We start from the raw sequence: 24,094 nt of genomic DNA on the forward strand, positions 1-24,094 counted from the left end.
TGTAATGGGGAAATGGCAACCTTGAGAACTGAGAAAACCTAGTTAATGAATGGGAATGGAATGGAAAAGTGTACTTTTTAACGTTTATTCATGAAAGTAAGTATGATTTTAGTGAACTGTGTTTTAAAGGTTATGAAATATTGGAACTTGAAAATACTAAGTTTTTTATATATCTTACAGCTCTTTTTTCATTTTCATCCACTACTTTTGTATCTTTTCTCTCCACACTAGCTATGCCCACTAACTTCACTGATATCCACAGTTGTGTTCCACCTCTCATCTTTTTATATTATATTAAAACAACTTGGACCTACATTTAACTTTATTCTATTATTTCAAATTATGCTACTCTCCTTAGAGTGACAGAAATGACATTTTAGAATCTTGAGAAAATCTTTGTGGGTTGCTTAAATTATATTCATCCCATGGGTTAAACCAAAAACTTATGAACAACCAAACACAAGTCATTCCATACTATTACAAAAGAGAATTCATTTTTCTTACTTCTATTTCTACAGATTCATGGAGCTTCTTGCAGGTGGCTGAGAAAGTTTCAGATGTGCCAAACTCAAAATACCAAAATTTGTTCTTCATTCTGAAAAAGGAAAGAAAGAAGCTGCTTAGGTAATTATCAATAACAGAAGAGATTTTTTTTTAAATAGCCTAACTCTGTCTTGCAATGTAAGTAATAAAAATGGTTTGAAACATATGACATCCAAAACGTAATGGATGATCACATAATTTTCAGAGCTTAAATGTTGGTGTCAAATTGTGTGATAGTCCCTGAGGGGATTATAGGAATGGGTTGATCTGACAGATTCAAGTATATCTTTGACTCTCCTAACTATTGGTTGATTAGATTTTAAAAACTGTTTTAGTGTGTATGGTTTTTCTGTCTTAGGTAACTTGATTTTAGAACCAACCACTCTGTAATCATAAAAGAAACAAGCAATTTCCCATTTCATGGGCAAAAATAAAGCTTAAGCATGCTACATGTGCATGGTTATGTATTCATTAGAAATAGGCATGAATAGATAGCATCTTATTAAGAAAAATAATGCTAATCCATAAAGCTAATATTTAGTAATTCAGGGATATCCATTATTTTTAAAAGATATTATTCTTTCTCATATAAATGGTAGTAGGAAATTAGGATAGAGTGTGAAAGAACCAAGGAAGCAATAATAATATGAATATAACAAAAGTTGCAAAGAAAATACACTTTAAAGATTTCAGTATTTAATTTTTTTTAGTTTTTAATCTTAAGGTAATATTATACAATTTTTTCTCCCATGACCAAAAGATGTTATCTTTAGCTCTTTGTACCTGGTAATTAAATTATGCTCACTTAATGTAATTTTACAAGGTTGACTAGATTTTTATATTATCCATGTTGTACTTAAAAATTCATTCTTATGAAAAAAGACAGTTTTTGATTATGCATATTTCTAATAAGGTGACATGTCCTCAATTAGAAAAAATGCAGGTAAATTGACATACATATCTTCACTTATAAAATCAAAACACAAACTTCTGTTATAGTATTTGAATATCTCTCACATGAAATCATTCTGTGTGACCTGTAAATACTGATATCTGCCTTTTCCATTAGAATGTAAAACATTTTGACAATTAAAAAGATATTTGGCAAGGGTGTTAGTACTCAGTTCAATGCTGTTATTGGTTTGGAAAATGATGTGAAACCCAATACAGTGGTTAGTAATCTGCATGTTAGTAGAGTTTCTGATGTGAAATTATAAAATACAAAAGTAGTCTTATTTATCTAGACACAATCAATAATATCTAGGTTTATACTAGGTTTTATTTCTATACAAAATTTTCACAAGCCCTTCTTGTATCAACCACAGTTAGGCCAGTAATCTGAAGATCAAAATAGGTTTCAGGTTTCATAGGATTCTGGTATCATGAATCATTATTATTTTCCAGACACTATTTTTCTTATTTAAGACCTGATTTCATATATGTGAGTATATATAAATAATAGTAGTAGTAGTTAGACAGATAAACATTTAATGGCAAGATCTATGGACATGCTATATATGTCTTTATTAACTTAATGCAACTATCTAATTTATACAATAGATGTGCTTTTATAAGTTGACACACTTGCTGAAGTTATGAAAAATTTTTTAAAAACTTTCATTGGTTCATCATTCTAATAAAAATAGACATCATTCTATAGATTGAGAGGAAATTGTTGGTCTGTATGAGATAGTCTCAAGACATTCTTAGTGGCTATTCTAATTATAGCATGTTTGTGTTCATCTTTTCTCTAGATCTTCCAGAATTTATTCATTCATTTGTTCATTCATTCCACAAATGTTTAATGAGAGCATTCACTTCCATATGCTGTGTCAAGTTCTAAAGATATACATACAAATGCAACTATTTTTTGTTCCCAGTGAATGAAGAATGATGTAAGATTAAAGGCATAAAAGATAATATTTAAGAGGTTGATTAACTAAATGAATATGAGCAAAATATTGTGTGAGCACACTTTGGTAGTTCAACTAATTTTGTCTTAGGGAATACAAAAAAAAATCTTTAAAGGAAAAAAATTATATTTTAATGGAAAGTTAGTAGAAAGCAAGTAGAGAAGGAAAGAAGGAAGAGACAAGTTCTGGGTGTTGTAGCAATGCAGTATGGTGGGAGAATATGACAGGCATGGATGGAAAAGTGTAGTGGCACGTGTCTCAGAACATGTCTGCCAAGGTAAAGGTTTAGGTTTGATCTTGTAGATTAATAAGATTAGTAAGTGACTGACAAGTTTATTAGCATTGGACTGACATGGTGAGCTTTATTTTATGGGTAAATATGTCTAGTAGAAATGAAGAAGTGGTCTGGCATGTTGAAATGCTGGTGGTGTTGACAGAAATGTGGCTATTGGAATAGTCTAAACGAAATGTCATTGGAGACCTAAACCAAGTGACAGGGAAATGGAGAAGAGAGTCTCAATTCAATAGACATAAATGAGGTGGAATCAATAAGAACTGGTAATATTGGATTATACTTAGATTTATACCATACCTAGGTTATCTCTGAATGCACTTGTGGGAATAACAAGAGTATTTCTCTGGAATAAAAAGGGCCATGGGTTCATATTTTGACAGGTTCTATGACCTAATGTATATTATATTACAGTTGGAAATTAAACAGATGAGGCTTTCAGGTGTATAGAAATGATTATGCTCCGTATTTTCCATTTTGCCTATCAAAGTTCATCAAAGATTAATTTAGGGTAAAGTGGGGCTTGGATTCGCTTACCAAGACTTACTCACTTCAACAAATACATCACAAGAAACAGAAATTCTGAGAATTTACATTCAGCATTTATTCACGATATTAGTTAACATTACTGCTCATGTGCAAAAGCTACTTTAAATTCTCCATTATTACAACCATTTTATGTTTCACTTAGATAAATATATGGAGGTAATAAAAAACACATAGAATCAGATTCCACATGACAAATTAAAGGCTGTTAAATTTTATTTTTTCAACCAAACTGGTCTTTAGGTTGTAGAAATGCAAAAAAGCCATTTAAGCATGTATGCTGTCTATTTTTATGACTCACATTATAAAATGATCCAAATAATTCAAACTCAAATTTGTCAGAGAAAACACACAGCTTTGGACTTTAAGAATGTGGTAAATGGACATTAACCCATTGTGAAATGGTCACACTGAAGTCAAATTTATCATATTCTTGGACAGGTTTTATGACTTCAAACAAGATGACAAATGCCAAAAAAAAAAATTCAAAAAAAGTTATTCATGCAATTATAATTTTAATTGACATATTAAATCCTGTTCAATGAATTTAATTGTCAACCTACAGGTTTCAGTTTAATATTCAGAGTGCTTGGCTACCAGATGTTCAGGTAAAGATTTAAAAATTAGCTCCCATTTCCAGGCATTTTCTTACTAATTTTACTTCTTTTACATATCCCCAGAGAAAGGTTGAAATTTAATTTCTAGCAATACACACACACACACACACACACACACACACATATATATAAAGCAATTAACAAGGAAAAATATTCAAAGGGATATATATGTGAATACATATATACATATATATATATATATATTTCTAATTCATTGCTTTTTGTTTTTACTTTCTTCTACTTGGTGACATCATTGCCACAAACATAAAGCAAAACATGAAGTGCCAGTGCTTTTTCCCAAAAGAACACAAAAGAACCCAACTGGATATAAATCTCATTTCTCACCAAGCTGTATCATAAAGAGGGGAATGCCATTACCTCATTTATCTTACTGTAGAAAGCTCTACGTCATAAACACACAGGTTTTAATTCAGTGAAATTACTCTTAAAGGTCATCTTTTTATTTTACAGTGGTTTTAAGTTATTTTTATGTATTTATGGGGATGTAGAAGATATAGGCAGATTATTTAACATGTATGAAACTGAAAAGTCTTCCTAAAGACACCTTTGTCCCTTTTCAAGTATCCTCAACTCAGTGATTCTATCTACATTGCACGGATAACTTGCTAAAAAGACAAAAAATTAAATTCTTTTTTGATGTGTGCTTTTCAAATGAAAGCAAAATCATAACGTCCTAAGTAAAAACCAATACATTTTTTACTAATTAAGGATATATCAAAATCTTATCTTTTCCATTATTTTTGTTTTACTTTTGTCTTATTAGTATCATATTTTAGCAGTCACTTTGAATCTAGGAATAATTTTCTAATAGCAAGTCTTATTCTTAACAATTCTACGGCATACCCTCGAAGCATGGTAGGGATTCGGTCTTGGCTAACATTGCTGGTGTGGGACTTGCTGCACTGTTGACTTATAGTAACAGTGTGTTTAAAGTGATATATTTGTATCATACAATCAGTTCAGTTTTATCCATTTTTCATCACCAAGAAACATTACACAAAACATTAGTTTTAGAGTTACCCTTGATTCCTAAATGTAGTGAGGTATTACTTTTAAAAATACACCACAAGTCAAATGGAGGAGCCCTGAGGGACCTGATTTCACCAGTAAATAAGCAGTGTCAGAAAGTCACAACTCATCGAAGGAAAAGCAGAAGGAAAAGCACCGGCAGAGTAACTGTGACAAGAAGAGTGCTGCAGGGCCGCAGAGACCTGTCAGTGCAAGGACCAGAGGTCAGCACAGGGGTAATGGAGGGGTATATTGTAGCTTATGTTCTTCATCAGTTCATGAAGTCTCCTGGGAAACCAAATGCCATCTGTAGGGACTACCGTAATAGGTATTACCCAACTCAATTTAAATTGATGAAATTATCAATTTAATTATTTCTTTTGATTGGCAACTATAAAATCACAAATAGTTATGAACAGAGTTGTTCTAAGTACAAAATAGTGGAATGAATAGGAACTTTTACTCAAATTTATAAAAAATAGCATCAAATATTTAAGTATTTAGGAGTTATAGATTTGGTTTCAAAAACTTGAGACTAAACCATAATGAGAGCAACCAAGCAATCATCCATGTGAACATGCCAATGGGGAAAGTGATCCTATGTTTTAATATTATAAGGTATAAAGAACTCCATTTAATTTAAACTCTCTAACTCGTGGGTTTTGTTGTTGCTGTTCTTGTTCATAGAAATTTATACCTCTCTTATAATAAGGAATAATGCTGCTGATATTATTTCATAGGGAAGAAATACTGCTATAATGACTATGGTGGGGATATTTTATATTCACACCAAAGAGAGCAAACATTTTTCATGCTTCCAGACAATGGGTAGAGATATACATTTTTAAAAAATGACATATAAAAATGCTTCTATCTAATGCTCACTCATAAGATGTGCTTGTTAAGTCCCAGGGAGACAATGAAACAAGCTATAGAAACTTCAGACAGAATCATATAATACTTTATCTTAGTATGTTAAAAAAAGATGGATATTCTAAAAATACAATTTTTAACTTGAATTACTTTTACAAGAATAAAGAAACTTTCTCAAATATATGAGCATATTAAAATATTCAATCAAAAAACAAATATTTTAGTATTTTTTCATCTTTTAAAAAATGTTGGTTATATCAGTGTGTTTTATGTATAACAATTTTTTAGCAATTATCAGTGACCTAAATGTTATTTTTCTCACTGTTTTATTGCACAATAGATCTAATTAATCGAATGAAAATGGAAAAGTACAAAAGCAGCAGTGTTGTCACTTTGCAGAGTGTGGACCAAGGAAGTACATGCATATAGTAAAACCCTAAGAGCAGTGATAAATTTATACTTATACAAAATGTCAAATGAACCTTATAGAATGCTAAAACAATGACCAAGCGTGTTTAGAACTAAGTATCTTTCAATAATTATATCTTCACTACTTAGAATAAAATTTTCATAAAGATAAAAGTTTCTTTAGGAAAATGTTAGGAAGATTGAACAACATTTATGGTACTAATAATCAGGGTTGTTACTGAGCCTGGCAGTGTCTCAGGTGAGCTCATGGAGTCATAGTAGTGATTCTCCAAACAGTTTTTTGGAAGCAGCAAAATCTAACTCAAGAAATCCTCTTAAGAGTTTCTTCCTCAAAATATCTCTCATTAAGTACAATAATGATTGCAGCATCACCCGAAGGTTTTTTCCTAGTCTATAAAGAAAACGTTTTTGATTAGACAGGTCATCATTAGATGACACCTTTGTTTCTATTTCTATTCCAGGACTTTATTCCCCTCTTCTGAAACAAACCCTCTAAATATGACAGTGTAATCTAGAGCTGATGAATGGAACTTGAGGGGAGCATATTGTAGGCTTCTGGGAAAGATTTCCTCCCTGGTAATGACACATACAGAGTGGAATCTCTGCCCCTCCTTTATATTGTTTTTTTTTTTTGTATTGTCAGGAAAGGATATTATAAATGGAGATATCTCAGAGCAAACATCTTGTCACCATGAAGCGGCAGGCAGAGGAAACCCAGAGATGTTGATCTAGATTCCTGGAAAAATGAAGGTTAATTTGGTTTTCTATGGATTTTAATATCATGAATATGATGCCTTGTGCATTTGATTCCACAGAAAAGAATTATCACCACCACCTCTCTATATTAAGTGTATAAATTTTATAGTTGACAATATTGAGCAGGTGGATAAGAACCTGATCACTTTTAGGGGCCACTATTCAATTATGTTTTTGCATTTACCAAGAGAAGGATAAGACTCTGGGCTATGTATAATACATCACAAAGATATTGCTCATATAACCTTTCTAAGCCACAGAAACAGTGAGCTAGATAATGGCACCTGAATATGTTGAGCTAGAACATGAAATAATTGCTTACTGCATTCACTTTCTTTCTGCCAATCGACTTTCTTGAACTACCTTGGTTATTTCTCTGACATTTTTCTCTCCTCTCTCTTCCATCTTCTCCTCCCTATTTTATTTATTGTTTATTAGAGAACATGCTGTCAATCACATGGAATAAGAATATAAAATGCTTTAGTTTTAATACAGTTCTACATGTTAAGGAGCACGTACTAAGTGTCAGGGAAGTTAATTACATGTAGACCTGCATCATTTTCAACCTGGGGAGTTTAAAACAATTTTTTTTCATTACCAGGAATTTAACCCAGGGGCACTTAACCATAGAACCACATCTCCAGTTCTTTTTATTTTTTAATTGTTGGGGGTACTGGGGATTGAATTCAGGGGCACTCAATCACTGAGCCACATCCCCAGCCCTATTTTGTATTTTATTTATCAACAGGGTCTCACTGAGTTGTTTTGTACCTCACTTTTGCTGAGGCTGGCTTTGAACTTGTGATCCTTCTGCCTCACCCTCTTGAGCCACTGAGATTACAGGCATGTGCCACATTGCCTGTCTCCCTTTTTTATTTTTTATTTTGTGACAAGGTTTTGCTAAGAAACTTAGGGCCTCATCTAGTTTTTGAGGCTGGCCTTGAACTTGTGATCCTCCTGCCTCAACCTCTGGATTTGCTGGGTTTATAGGCATGCATCACCATGCCCAGTGATTCTACAGACATATGTTTGAAAAACACCTATACTTTCATCACTGAAAGACCAGTTGATACTTTTCTATTATCCTCAGTGTAATAGAATAATTTTAAATCAATAATTTTGTCATTAGAATGTGTCATGCCGTGCTACATTTGTCTTTCTAACCAAGGCTTACATTCTATACTTTGTAAAACTTGCAAAAAATCAAGAAAAAAATTACACTTCTCTAGCTCCTTCACACATTTCCCTTACCTATATTGTGTGAAAATTACCGCTGCTTCACAACTTAAAAAAATACTTCTAATAAAAGTTGTTTCTATTCTCTGAAAATTAGTTAATTGTTTTACCTTTTGTTTCTCTTCACATATCAGCAGTCTTTTTCCAATTCTGTAACAAGAGGCACAACTCTGCATTTTGCAAATGCTGTTCTCTTTAAAACTTCTCTGACATTAGAACTAAAAAATGGAAAACTCTCTTTTCCAGTATCACAGAGGAGTTCTTTAAACATTAATTATCTTACAAAAAATGATAAGGGGTAGGAATCAGACTACTTGAGTTATATTGACAACATTGGTATTTTAATCAAATTGAAGAATTATTTGGTCCAACACATGAATCAGTAGATCCATTATTATATAGATTGCATTTTTTGTCACTGATTTACATCTTGAGGGACCCAGATGACTCCCTGAAATATCATGATCTGCTTTTGTTTCTAGTCATGATGCTATAATTTATACAAAATATCTAGGCTGACTTACACATGAACTAATTGACAGATGTAGGCATTATCATTTGGGGATTAATCATTGTGCCAGTACTTCCAAGTGCATATAAGACAATTTTAAGATAGATGTGAAGTAAACAATTCCTCTTTTTTTCTCTCCAATACTTTCTGCTTTATTTTAAAAACATGCCTAACCCATGTACTATTTTCTTCTGTTTGAAATTATGCCAATATCAGCAGATAATAAATGGAGATTAATTTCAAACTTAAGTAGTTTTGTAATAAGAAGCTATTTTCAACACGCCTTACCATCAATAAATTACCAAACCACTAGATTTTATTATATTAAAACAAAAGCAGCATGTTGCATTGAATTCTAGGATTAAATAAAATAATTTCTCTAATATTCCACTGAGTCAGAACGAAGTGTCCGTAAAAATAGTACTACAGTCTGATCCTTGACACAGCATTGGAGTTGTCACATTCTGTATATTGTTACATATTTATGGTCATCCATTTAGCCTAATGAGTCATTTAAAATTGTTTCCTGTTCTGAACAGATTACAGAGATTAGATAAACTACCCTGTTGTCCTTTGGTCTACCTATCAATAAGAAAATAGAATCTCCTAGAGGATCATTTTAGTGGGTGTTCAAACATTTGTAAAATAAATCATAACATATATTCTTATATAATATTTTGTGTCCCTTAATGTTGCCAGAGTTCATTATTATGAATTTATGATACCACTTAATGTGAGCAGGACTTTATTTTCTGCTCAGAAGCTAGTGATTTGAAACCCTGGAAAATAAAAGGTAACTTCCTTAAAAACATGAAAAGACCAAAGAAAAGAATGCATATTAGTGTGTCTTATTCATTCATTCGACAAGTACTTATTGAACACCTCTTTCTGAAGCAGGTACTAGTCTAGTGCTCAACTGCTGAAATACTTCATATAATAAATGGCAATTATAGATATAATTACTTTATTATTGAATACAACAAAAATATTAAGTGAGCACAAGTTCTTCCTACCCCTGGATGATTACTTCTATACAGTGGGACTAGATGTTTTCTCCCTTTGGGAGGTAAATCTCTTTTTTTACTCCCTTGAATATGGACTAGCCTTGTGGTTTAAAGGGAAACCCAGCCTCCAGCTCATCTACTAGTGTATTGCAGTGGAAGAAATGCCTAACTAATCCACAAAAACATGAGAAGTAAATTATTGCTGCTTAATGCCAGTAAGTTTTGGTGTAGTATGCTCTGTAGGTATTGAGAAAAGAGAAAATAATTTGTTATCTAACAGGTGGTGTGCTAAGCACAATGTAAAGAAGTCTGCAAGAGCTTCCACAAAGTTCTGCCTGTAGTCTCTACCTTCCAGCACAGTGGGAAAGAGTGCATTCTTTAAATATTCACACACATATTTTAAAATTATTATGGTAAAAAATTAAAGTGGGAAAAGTGAAGATAGTTCATGAGACATTATAATTACTGGGAAGGAAGCACATTTCTGTTACAGGTGATTGTAAGCACAAAGGCCCTGTGGTAGAAAGGACAGATACTCAAAACCCACTGAAATAAGGTCCTCAAGCCTGGACCAGGAGTCATAGCTCACTGAGAGAAAAGATCATGCAGTCCATTGAGGGCCAAATATTTAGCAGTATGTCATATTTGTCTTATGAAGGATATTGTTAGAAGTAGTACTTGCATGAAAAAAAAGTCCAAATATTTATGTTTCATCGTGTATGTCTTTTTATCTTTTTGAGGCAATTATTTGCTTCATGAGCATTCTGGAAACAGCAGCAAAATATGCTCCTTAAAAAATCCACAGAGGCAGCACTTGAATTTCATTAACCTTCTTTCATATCTAAACCCTCAGAGTTGAAACTAAGTAACCCAAATAAATCTAATAATGAAAATGAATTAGAAAGAAATGAGCTTTGGTAATTGTGGTTGTATTTGTCTTTTAGACAATTAGACTTTTACATAGAATATGATAGGAAAGTTAAAAAGGTAATATAACCAGACAAAGCAACAAGTTTCTATTGTATGGATTGACTCTGTGCTACCTGGTCATCAATTGTACTAATTTAGTATGACATCAAGAATATGCAAAACATCAAAAGGGTGTTGAAATTTCTCAAACTCTTGTTTGTGTAAAAGGAGAGTGTCTAGTATAAAAAAATAACCTGTCAATTATTTTCTAGTAGATAAAAAACTAGTATAGTATTTCTATTGGCAACAATGTCTTAATTTCCTCTGAGCTCTAAAGATACAAATAGCCACTAACAATTCTGTAGTTCCCTTCCCTTATTAGGTTCATAATATGATTATTACCCACAAGAATTGTCAAGTGACCAGCAACAGGAGGCAGGAGAAGTGATTCCTCATTTAAACAATAACCTCTTAAAACGGGCAAGCAGAAAAACAAATTTTGAAAAAAGGAATAAAGAAAGAAAAGAAAAATTCTGAATTCTTTTTGTTACATTCAATCGTCACAATAGGGTAATTTTCTCTCATCATCCATAAATCTATCATCTTGCTAATGCTTATGTAAAATCATTTTCATTGTAGCACATAATATATATTAATAAGATACTAGACTTTTTCTAATATTCTACTTTCCTTTCCACTTTAGATTTAACAATCATATAATAATCACTGTTCTGCTTGCGAATGAATCATATGCAATAGTAAGGAAATAGCTAAGAGGGAGATGCCGCCCATGAGAGATTTAATCATAGGAAATGGCTGACTTTTTATTTCCAATAACCATCTGCACTCATGGTAAATCAGGTGCTAATGAAGCTCAGGCCCAGACTGCACAGGAGCATAAATCTCAAGAACCAAAAGTCATGGAGCAACAGACCTCAGAAAAACAGAATTTTCTGAGGAAATGTACCAGGATTATCATACAGAAGGTCACCATCTGCAAATGTGTCACATAAATGAATATATTTGGTAGTTGTAATGGCACTTTATGACACTGGCTGTAAACATTAAATCTCTACATTATTTTTTGAAACATCACTTTCAAATATTATGATCATTTGTAGTTCTATTTCACCTCTTAGACAGTCAACATCTTGAGGGTAGGAGCTTTCCATGCCAGAGTAATTTTTATCTCCTACACAGTACTTTGCACTCATAAGGACTCAGGATCTAAAGAATAATGATGATAAACTTATTTATTCTGGAATCCTACTTTAAGAGCAAGAAAGTACTGCAGATTTTTTTTTTTTTTTTCCCAATGAGTGAGGAAGCCAAGTCTAAATTGGGCAGAATCTGTACCAGATAGGGAGTTTAATTCAATCAGCATGACTGTTCTAAGAGTTTTTGTCTCTGTTATCCATAATTCTCAACTTTATGTGATGCTCAGCCATTGTTAAGGTGATATGCCCAATTAGAATCAGAATGAAGGGGAGGGCAGCCCAGAACAGGCAGATAGAGTCAAATTCTACATCCCCCAAATATTCAAGCCCCAGAATCTGACAGAAAAATTTTTCTATATTCCCATGTAAACCATGGACCATATATTTTCCTTGTGATTATTAATGATCATATTGTCAGTCACTTACAAATAATCCAAAAGCAGGAAACTGAAATCATAGGTAAAGCTGAGGTATGGGATCTCTATTAACACATAAAACAGCCTAAGTTCCATAGTATCCCCAGTATAACTTGGTCCCACTTTCCCCACTTGTTTCCATGTGTGCAGAAATCCCCAGTGAAGCACTCAAAAGATTATTCTCTCACTTTCGTAAAAAATAAAAACGAAGACACTAAAACAAAATCTAGTTGCTACAGCCAATTATTCTGTAAATAGCTTTTTGAATTACCTGAGGTTGATAGAGTTCTTAATTTTCCATGGGTCATGGAAACAAGGATAGTTCAACTAGCCATGAACACTTTCCTGAAATATACACTTGACATGTATGTACAGGATTATGCCTAAAATTTTAGGAGTTTACAGTCCTGAAATCTGTGCATAATGCCCAAGACTATGTAATTCCAGGTCAAAAGTTCTGACTACAGCTGTGTTATCAAAATTGAGGATGAATAAAATCTTAGATGATAGCATAAATGAATGTAGAATGTAGAATTCTTGAATGTAGAATATTATTTTTTCTTATTTAAAGTTACTTTATATGAAAATTTATCAGGTTAAATCACAAATACAATTTCAAGTTGTGTTCTCACATATCTCAATGTGAAATAAAACAATAATTCTTTTCATTCAAAACCGAGAAGATAAATTTACCATTTAACGTAATGTGTGGACATGTGTATAATGTGTGGATGTGATATATAGAATTGTATTCAGATAATTTTCAGATAATTTTCTAGCAACAATTCACAAAATTATAGTTGCTTACATTTGTCGAGTGGGCCTCAGAGTTTAGTGGCTAGTTAGTCCAAACTTCTGCCTCAGGAAAATTTACATGACTGTCTTCCAAACATGTTGACATTTGATCTATAAGAATCTTACTTGCTATTAGGGCCTTGATCATTTGTATATGTATTCTACTACATATTTGTTCACATTGCCTCCTTTCTTCTCCTTTATTTATCTTACTGCATGGCAAAGAATTGATCAAACTTTCTTTCTTTCTTTTTCTTTTTTTGGGGTAGCAAGGATTGAATTTAGGGTCACTCAAACACTGAACCATGTCCCCAACCCTATTTTATATTTTATTTAGAGACAAGGTCTAATTGAGTTGCTTAGTGCCTCACTTTTTGCTGAGTCTGGATCTGAACTCGGAGATCTAATCCTCCTGCCTCAGCCTCCAGAGCCACTGGGATTCTGAGTGTGTGCCACTGAGCTGGACAATCTGTTTCTTAATATAAATTATTTAATCTGAAGTCAAATTCAGTCTCTTTCAATTATTGTTAAAGATGTATAAAATTCTTCAAAAACAAATTGTGAAGGAATATATATCAGCTTGTAAAGCAAGGGCATCATAACTCGTGACAAGTAACAGATGAGTCCAAGAAACACCTGCTGAAGCAGCGCTCTCGCAGGCATCTGCATCCGGGGAACTTGGCTCCTGCTTGTTTTGTGACATCTTTACCATTATGAGAAACATTTATAAAAAGAAGTAAGAAGGCTTTAAATTTGTTTTTCAATTTATTCTGTACACTTAGTTCTTTACCCAAAGTAAAGTTTCAGTTCAGTAACTAAAATGTAATTCTCACCAAAACTACTTTCCTAAAGTAGAGGTTTCTTCCTGCCTTACTAATAGATTTCATGAAAAGGATTCTTACAGAGGACTTGTTTTCTCCTGCTGCATCTGTTATGCATGTTGTCTGACTCCTCTGATTTGAAGCAAGTTGCAGGCAAGGTAAGGAGAGTAGGATAGTCCTTACCTGATTTGTACTATTGTAGGAAACTTCCACTAGCATTTTCTAGTTATGTCTTATTTTTTAAATTAACTTTCCTCTTGGGCCCTTGCTTTTAATCTTCAGAGATTCTTTTCTATGTTATCCTAAATCCTGTACCCCAACACAATGGATCTCTCACTCTCACCTACAGTCTCCTGATGTGGTGGAGCATATCGCACTTCCCCTGGTCAGTTTGACCTCCTCCATATCCCTTGGCATATGCTAATCCAACTCTTATCTTTTTCTACTGAGGTTCCTTTGCCCTTCTTGAAGGATGGAACACAGACCAATGCCAAAATGGTTGATGTTTTCCTGTCTCTCTCTCCCCCTGCTCTGAGCTCACAAATTTAACCCACATGCTGCATGTTCTACCCTGACTTCTCAAACTATAGTCCCCCACATTGCTATCCATAGCTTTCCATCCTTTACTTTGCTCAGATGTGACTCCTACATGATGACCTACAATGTAGGAGTACATGTTAAGATCTTCAAGCAAGTTCTTTAAACCTGCTCTCTTGCCTTTGTGTTAGGAGAGGTTAGCAGGAAGTGACCCTGTTGCAAAGGGAAGTGGAACTGCTGGCATGTCTTCCTGCAGAGACTCATCTTCCAGACTCTTCCAGTCTCTATGCAGGGCTCTTTTATAGCTTTGGTGTGGTAGAGTGCTTTGTGTTCAAATTGGTTCTGAATTAGCACCTCTCTTTGGAATGTGTTTCAGCTGAAACTTCCATTGTAACCATGTGTCTCAAATAGAAATCAAGTCTTGCCAACCCCACCTGTCCCCAACACCTCACCCCCTCAACATACACGTCCTGATTAAAATTCTTCAGAGACTTCTTTGAATTTAGGATACAATATAATTAAACCTATACGGTCCCACATGATCTAGATCCCACCTGTCTTAATAACTGCAATAATAAAAGATAGTGACACAGATGTTCTTTGTTTTCCATGAAAGCATTCTCTTGCTATAACAGCAGGTTTTCATTCTCAACACTATTAACATCTAAGGGGCAGATAAGCCTTCATGGTAAGGGGCTGTCTGCTCATTTCGGGATGCTTAGCAGCATTCCTGGCCTCTACCAGATGTTGGTAGTACCTTCTCCCTTGTGACAATAAAAATATGTCTCCAGATCCTGCCAAATGTTCCCTTAGAAGGAGACAAATTGTCCATCTATTGCCTTGCAGATGATTCTGTCTAGAAGCCTTTCCCATCCTTCACCTAGAAAGTTCTGACTCACCTTAGCCCCAAATGACTTCCAGAATAAAATCAGGTTTTTCTTGTGGTGACACATCTGACTTCACCTATTCTTTGTGACTAGTCTGGTGTTTACAATCCTCTTTCCCCTCCCCCAAAGATAAACTTTTTGAAAAATCTCATGATACATATCATACACCAAGGTCAGAAAAACAAAATGAGTCCTTTGATAATGTAGTTGAAGCTTGATACAAGGTCAAGATTTCCTTAAAGAGCCTTCAGGCCATGTAACGCTTGTGAGTAAAATAGATAGAACTGAGTTATAGTAAGAGCTATACATTCTGTACATGTACTCTTCCTGACAAAATGACACATTCAGTCCTCACCATGAATCAGATATGAACACTGCTTTCACTTTACAAATGGCAAAGCTCAGACACAGAATAGATTGTTAGTTCAAGGTCAGGTATTGGCTCCATTGCTGAGCTTTCTCAAGTCAGACAGAATTCTGCCTTAATTCTTTTTTTTTTTTTTTTTATCTTCTAAATTGCATTTGGAACTGACAAAATCTTCCCAGAGACAAGGCCCTGAGCACAGAACCTGCCTCTACCACGAAAGTTTTACATAAACAGTGTAGAACAAAATCAATGACAAATCATCTTTGGCACTAAAGCAGGTAATTCCTTAGCTGTTCATGCAATATCCAAACTGCACATTACATGACATTTGATTCCTGGTTAACAGTTGAATTTTACATTAAAATTTTCTTAAAAAGTTGGAAGTTGTAGCTAAGTTTTTCTGGTATCAATATGCTAATCATATCACAATACTTAATGACTGAGGTAGAGACTTCTGTAGGAGATTTGCTAAAGAACACATAATTGAGAGAACAGTTAAATTTTTTTTTTTTTTTCAATCTTGGAAGCACATGGCCAACTGTCTTTGTCTGATTCAACAAGTCAACCTAAAAGGCAGAACTTACTTATTTTTATCTCTGTATTGATTTTGCACTACAGTGGAACTCCTGGATTTAAGAATACTGAGGATTTCTTTTTTTATTGTGGAATGTGCATGAACCAAACCCACTTAATATTGTTGTTATAAACAACAAAGCAACAGGATTACATTAGGAACAACAGCAAATGAAAATCTTAAAAGTCTCCAAGATCTGAGGTTAGAATAAGTGGTAAGTATATATTTCAGTCTAAGGATTCTAACATTTGATGGTCCTTCTGCCTGGAATTTTCTCCCCCCAAATAACCACATGTTTCTGCATACTCACCTTCCAGGTATTTCCTTGAACAGCACCTTATTCCCTTATGTAAATTTTTAACACTGCCCTATTCTAATATTTATTTTGCCTTGCTTTCTCCCATAGTACTCTCCACCATCTGAAAAACAGTTGTCCCTCAACATCCATAGGTACTGATTTCAGGAACCTGCATAAGTAACAGAATCCAAGGATGTTCAAATACTTTATATAAAGTGACAAAATATTTGCATATAACTTAGGCAAGTCTTGTCATATTATATGATTTAATATGATTTAATACTCTACTAATCACATGTAGATTATTTACAGTGTCCAATACAATACAATGCTTTGTAAATAATTGTTATACTGTAAGGTTTTGGTAGTAGTGAAAATAAGCCTGTACACTAACAATGAACACATTTTTTTCCCCTCATAATTTTGATTCATTGCAGAACCTGCAGGTATGGTGGACTGACTGTACTCATCTTTTGCAGATTATCTTCCCCTCTCCAAATATCAGAAGTTCCTTTTCTTGAGGACCACAATTTTATTTCAATTCTATATCCTTAACACCTGTAGCATGCCTCACCCATGGTTAGTGCTCCATAAATATTTGTTGAATAAATAAATGAATAAATGTGTGGCCTTAGCATAAGGGTATTAGTAGTTCAAGTAGGCCAGACATCAGAATCCTGGGTTAAAACGTGACTTCAATTTGTTTTAAGAATTGTGTTGGGCTGGGGATATAGCTCAGTTGATGTATCATATAGCATACATCAAGGTCCTGGGTTCCATCCCCAGCACCAAAAAAAAAACAAAAAACAAACAAAAAAACAAACAAACAAAAAACAACAACAACAACAAAAAAATGGTGTTAGGCAAAAGAAGCCAAACCCAAATAACTGATGGGCCAAATGTTTTCTCTGAACAGCAGATGCTGATCCATAATTGGGGCAGGGGTTAGGGAAGAATGAAGGAACTTTGGATTGGGCAGAGAGGAGTGAGGGGAGGGGACAGGAGGGAAGATGGAGGTGGGAAGGATGATGGAATGAGAGGGACATTATTACCCTATATACATGTATGATTACACTACCTACCGGTGTGACTCTCTGCCATGTACAGTCAGAAGAATAGGAAGTTGTGCTTTGTTTGTGGACAATGTGTCAAAATGTATTCTATAGTCTCATATAACAAATTAGTACAAATTAAAAATTAAAAAAAGAATTGTGTTCATTTTAGATTTCTGCAAATAAGTATTTTGTTTGTATCAATTTTATACAGATGATCCAGAATACAAGAGAGAAGTGATGACTCTCTTGCCTCTCTAGTTTCTGACCTGAGACAGAAAATGGAAAGGGAGATCCTGAGCAGAAAGCAGGACACCCTGCCTGCACTTGTGGTAGAAGCCTGCCAGCTTAAGGTGTGTCTGTGCTTACAATAACATTCACAAGCAGCTGTGGCCAAAAGCAGATGGGTCAAGAGAATTTTTCATGATATACCAAAGTTACCTGCTATAATAATCCACCACTAAACTATGAAACAGGTATATATTCTCATTACAAAAATAGCCTTACATAAGATGAAAATTTTACTAGCCCATCCCCCCAAAATTAACAAAGTTACTAGCTATGCAATTTTTCATTTTAAATTAAATCATAGGAATAATTTTCCTCTCTCCCTAAACCCATTAAAAGTCCAGTACTTTATAGCAGAGATGACATTGAATGATTTGCAAATTAATGAAACCATTGTTACAGTGCTTTAAATTTTAGGGAACAGAATTATAAAAAACCTTATAAAACCAGGACTCTCCCCACCCCTGCCTTTTGAGCAGCATACGTGTTGCTTATTTGAATACTAGACCCGTGTAAAGTTGTTTTATGAGCACTTTCAGGGCAAAATGACTTTTCTAAGATGATTAAGGGTACCTCAATATTTCCACAGAGGCAGATCAGTGAAAATATTCAAACTATAATCTTATTCCATTAAGCAAAAGTGAGATTTCTTAAATCGACCAAACATGGAAGAGTGTGAGATATTGTCAATGATGTGAGATATTGGGTCCCCTTATTGGTTCCAGAATCCAGGAGAAAGTTTTCCGAGAGACCCATGGTGTAAGACCACATACATGAACTCTGTAATTTCAGCCAATTTCTGGGAAGGGTGATTGTGTTTGCATCTTACTGTTTCAAGTAATATGAAGTTATAACACACAGGTTAAAGGATGGGTAGGTTCTGAATCAGGAAGACCCCTCATTCTGATACTATTTTGTGTCTTGATATTCTGAGTTCTGTCTCAAGGGATTTCATCCTCTGACCCACTGTGTAGAATTGTTTCCTGATTAGGCTGTTTCAAATGGAAAAAGGACAAAAATAGGGCTGAGCAGTGAGCCAGCCAAATGTACCTTTTATAAATCTATCTCTAAACTTGTAGAGAACTCTAACAATGGTTTCATTAATTTAGCAATCACTCAATGTCATATCTATTATAATGTACTAAGCTCTTAAGAGAAAAAGAAAAAGGAAAATTGTTTTATTCCCATGATTTAATTTAAAATGAAAAATGAAAAATTGCATTGATGGTAGTCTTGTTAAACTTTTTTGATTTGCATTTTGATTTAAAGCTGGGGTTTCTTTTCTTGAAGACCATGCTTTTGTCTTTTTTTAAAACTCCTCAGTGAACATCCTTGTCTTTCTAGGATAGGTATGAAAACACTTGAATGATTTTAATAAAAAAGACATATACTTATAAATTGGTAACAAATGCAGCCAAAAAAGGAGGCATATTTAAACAGCGCATACCAGGTCAATGTACTTATCAGGACCTAATTTGTCTGTAGGAAAAAAATATGAAGCACCAGTCCCCACACCCATCACTGAGCATGTATTCTATGCTGGCTGGGTCACACCTCTGGATCCTTGAGATCTTCCAGGGATTCTTACCAAACCCGATTCCCAGGGTGGATTAGACCCATTGTTGCCCATGTGGTAAATCTTTCACAGCCACAGCCAACCCTCAGAAGGATCTTTGTAGACAACATAATCCTGTCTCTTGCTCATGAGTGCTCCTTTGATAACGTTCTAAGATTTCTGTCTTTTGAATCCATAGGATTTTCCTTGAATAGGAATTTACTAGATCTCTCCAAGCTACTGCGATGCCCCTGTGATTCTGGAATGCAGGTGAAATATCTGAATTATTCAGAGACATTCTTGAAATAGTGGCCAGCCCAGCCAAAATCATTGAATTGTGTCGCCAGGCAAGTGAATGGCTTCCACTGAAGGCAGAAAATAATGGACAACAAATAAATTCTATTCTAGGCTCACAGGACTCCTTTTCCACCCTCTGACTTTGAAGTTGACAATTTTACAGACCTTCATTTGCTTTGGAGAGCCAGTCACTCCCAGGAGAAGAGGCAATGACATTCTAACCCCTTTGCCCATGTAAACAGAGTTAAAAAAATAGTAATGTTAATTTCTTGCTTTTCAATATTCATTTCTTAGTTTGACAAGGGTATCATGATTATATAAGATATTAACTTTAAGAGAAAATGGATAAAATGAATGCAGGAATTCTCTGTACCATCTTATAAACTCTCTGCAAACCTAAAATTAGTCAAGAGTTAAAATCTTGTTTAAGTTAGTGAGTGGTAGAGGAGATCTCCAGTGATTCCAAGTCACTTATATTCTAGACAATAATGCAATCAATATTTTTGGAAGATTGAAAATTATCTAATACCTGTCCTAACACATTGACAATATTCATTGACGACAGTAATAGATACTTTAAATGATGTCTGTTTCAGTGAAAGACACTCATAGATTTAGGGCCAGATGGATAGTAGGAATAGTATTGAAAACTTAAAGTCAAAAGTTATAAAAACATGCCTTATTTTAAATAAATGTTGACTTGAAAGTACCTACTTATTTTCTTTAAGTTTCTGTTTTACTAGATGATTATGCAAATAGAATTAAGAAGGAAAAATAATCTAAGGTTTTGCTCTTGTCCATTATAAATATTTGCAAATTTTGGTAAAATAGGAAAGTGGTTGTTAGTAAAACTCATTTGTAAGGATAGGAAGAAATTTTGATGAAAAATAAAGTTTATCATAATGAGATTGGGGAAAATGTCATCTGAGGAAAAGAATTTTTAATTTTTTTCCAGTTTTTATCAACATCCCTTTTGATAGTACTGTAGATAATTATGTCACATGTACATTTTAAAGGCTTTTTCCCAGTACACTAGACTTCATAATTTTCTAAATTCATAATTTGTAAATCAAATTCATGTCTCTTCCTTCATTTTCTTGTCTCATTATGCTGAATTCAGTGAGCATTTGTTTTGAAGCCCTCTTTACATAAGACCTCCCATTTCTTTTCATCATCTGTAAATCCTCGACCATGTATAAAATCACTTTTGTTGAACCAACTGTCCAGGTTACACACCAGTGCTACTAGAAATTGTATGATGAAAGTCATCAGTAGGTGACTCAAAGAAATTATGGAGACTTGCTTTCTACTTTCTCTTTCTTGCCTGCTCTTGAGAAAGGTGGTAATTCAGGGAAATGAGGAAAGAGAATGGGGACTGTTCTGATTGGTGTCAGGTAATCCATCTAGTTGGTATCGGTCGACTTTAAGCAGTTGCATTTAATACTATAATTCTTCTAAATTCATTGTGAGGCTTCTTGCAGGCATTTATTTTGGTAATTGTGAAGTCCAGGGGAAGTGATGGTGGAAACTGGGCTCTGGAAATTCACTGTCCCATCTTCACTGAAGGGATCCAATGCATATCCACCCACCTAACTGTGTCCACCTCTGGCAGAAATTTACCTTCAGTGATTGAAGCAGTTATTATGTCCCAGCCCTAAAACACTGTTAAACACTCTAAACATTTTAAAATACTTTGTTATTACAAAATCATAGCAGTATGTTTCAAATTATGATTAACTTAGAAATATGTAGAATTTTTTGAAAGTTAGGTGAAGAAAAGTGGATGAAAAGTCAGATAATCAGTGTTTTCACTAAAGAAAATGAGACACTTCTCAAAGTAAATTCTGTAAAACAATGCAGCTATAAAAATGCAGTAGAATATTACACTGATAGTTATAGCAAGTGTTCCCATTAGACTGGGGAATAAATATTATTCATATTGTTCATTTGTCTTTGCTTAAATATTTATTTGCTCTACACATCACCTAAATGTATAATTATACTGATGATTATGACATAGATATAGTTAATCTTGTTAGTTTGAAATATTTTGTGATAATTAGAAAAGTGAAATTCAAGAGTAAGGAATATTCACTTCTTTCATCATGTATTGATTAAACATAATTTTTGCAGATTCTATTAGATACAATGCACTATACATACTACTATATATTCTAATTGTTGCTTTTATATTTCTTTCCAGTCAGAGCATATGGACTGTATCTTAATTTCATAGACATTGTGTTAGGCAGAATGGTCACCTAAACTCATTGCCTGAAATCTGTGAATGTGTTTTGTTACAAGACTAAAGGGACTTTGCAGATGTAGTTAAAGTTACAGACTTTGCAAAGTATGAAGTCCTATTATGTAATCAGATAAACTCTTCAAACCAGAGAAGTTTCTCTGGCTGAGTAGAACTTGCCACTTCATTGCTGACTCTGATGCAAAGACCTCAATGCAAGAAAGGAAGAGAGCTCTCTAGGAGAGAAGGGTGGTGACCAGCATGGAAATAGGGATCTCAATACTGCAACTGCAGGGAACTGGACTTTGTCAATACCTGCAGGAACTTGGGAAGTATACTCTTCCCAAAACCTTCTGATAAGAGTCCAGCTGGCTGACACCTTGTTTTTTTTCTTTGTGAAACCCAGAGCAGAAAAACCAGCCAAGCCCACTTAGCCTTTTGACCTACAAAAACTGAAAGTTAATTTATATTGTTTTGAATTGTTAAGTTGGTAATTTGTTATAGTAATAATAATGAACTAATACAGACAAGGTGATAACTGCAAATAAATAATAAATATGAAAATATCACTTAAGCATTCATTTCATCTTTCCCTTTAATTTACATGTTATTCTTACATAAGGAGCATTGAAAAAAATATGGAAATAGGCCTTTAATTTTTATTACAGTGAAGGATTTTGAACCCATGTATTTTGGGGAAAATTGACACTGACTGAGCAAGAGGTAGTCCTAGGCTGTGTTTTTCTTGTGTAAGGACCTCATTCAGCCCTACCCTAGAATTACTTCCCTCTTCATCCTTCCTGGAATAAAGAATATGTTAGACCAACAGTCCTGGGGTTATCTGCCACCCACACCCACAGTTACCCAGAAACATACTTCTCCTCCCAAATAGACCTAAGCCACTTTTAGAGCCCAGACAGTCTCCTTTCCTGATGACCAAATACTCTTTGCATCCTTGGGCCCAAGGATTGGCCAAAGCACTACTGTGTGGACTGGCACCCCCATAGCCAGAAGACAGATCTTCACACCGCCTGAGGAGCTGGGGTAAAGAAAAGAAGTCACTGGTGGAGAGCTCAGGGTCTTACTGTCTCTGCATTTCCATCACTAGGTGAGAAACTCTAAGATTTGAAACCTGGCCTTTTAAGTTGTGTTAAGGTAATCAGATGGAGACTTTTTCATGTAATGCTGTTAAATAGATTGATATAAAACTTTTCAATATTTAGGGGTGTGTGTGTATGTGTGTGTGTCTATTTTTGCTTTTTCTCCTGGTCTTTAAAGTCTCAGATATAGTTCTGAGGATAACTGTAGCAACAATAATTTATTGAGTGCCTTCTGTTTATTAGACACCATCCAAAGAGTTTTGAATGCACTATTGTATTTATCACAGATTACAACACTTGAGGTAGGAACAGTTTGCACACACATGTGAGAGATAATAAAATGGAAATACAGGAATAGAGTGATCTCACTAAGAAATCCTCTATCTAGTCACACAGATTTCACAAGAATCCATTTCTTTGGCATGCAGGAAGTGGGTACTCCATGCACCTCCAGTTTTCCCCTGCTTTTAGCCGTAGCCTAATCACAAAGCTTTGGGTTTTAATTGGTCTTAGAGGAATGGTGATGATGTTTGCCATAAAGTTTCCATCTGTTTTTAAAGTTGGATCACACACAAATTCACCAGTCTAGAACTCTAATTCTTCATTCTACAAACTTCTTGTAATAATGTGATCTTTTTGTCAGTATGACCTCTTTCTGAATCCTGAAGTATCCATTTCAGATAGGTTCAAATTTAGCTATCCTTCTCCATTTTATTTATACAAAGCAATTTGGTCTTAGGAATGCAAATAATGTTCATCTCAGATTTCGCCTCTGATAGGCTAGTATTATTTTCCTGGATGGTTCTGCTAAGATAATCATGGGATATAATAAGAAAGAGCACACTTAGAAGAGGGGAGTGAGAGTATGTCTTCCTTGAATTTCTTATCTGCAGTCAGTGAAGTCCTTGTGCACAAATATAAAAAAAGGTGGCATTTCTGTCTACCAAATGATTATTCAACATGGTATATTCAACATGTAGAGAGACAAAT

At 34.3% G+C, this 24,094-nt stretch overlaps 1 protein-coding gene across 12 annotated transcripts in view; it reads right to left on the reverse strand.

Moving 5' to 3' along the window:
- The window catches only part of Dgkb (diacylglycerol kinase beta), a 640,490-nt gene that overhangs the window by 154,795 nt on the left and 461,601 nt on the right, over positions 1 to 24,094 (reverse strand). For all 12 annotated transcript variants that reach the window (XM_047561038.1, XM_047561039.1, XM_047561044.1 and 9 more), the window contains one exon: positions 505 to 595. In XM_047561038.1, coding sequence (XP_047416994.1) covers positions 505 to 595 — 91 coding nt within the window. The remainder of the gene's footprint in view (positions 1 to 504; positions 596 to 24,094) is intronic.

This window comes from Sciurus carolinensis, chromosome 8 (genome assembly GCF_902686445.1).
Source record: "Sciurus carolinensis chromosome 8, mSciCar1.2, whole genome shotgun sequence".
Classification (NCBI taxonomy): Eukaryota; Metazoa; Chordata; class Mammalia; order Rodentia; family Sciuridae; genus Sciurus; species Sciurus carolinensis.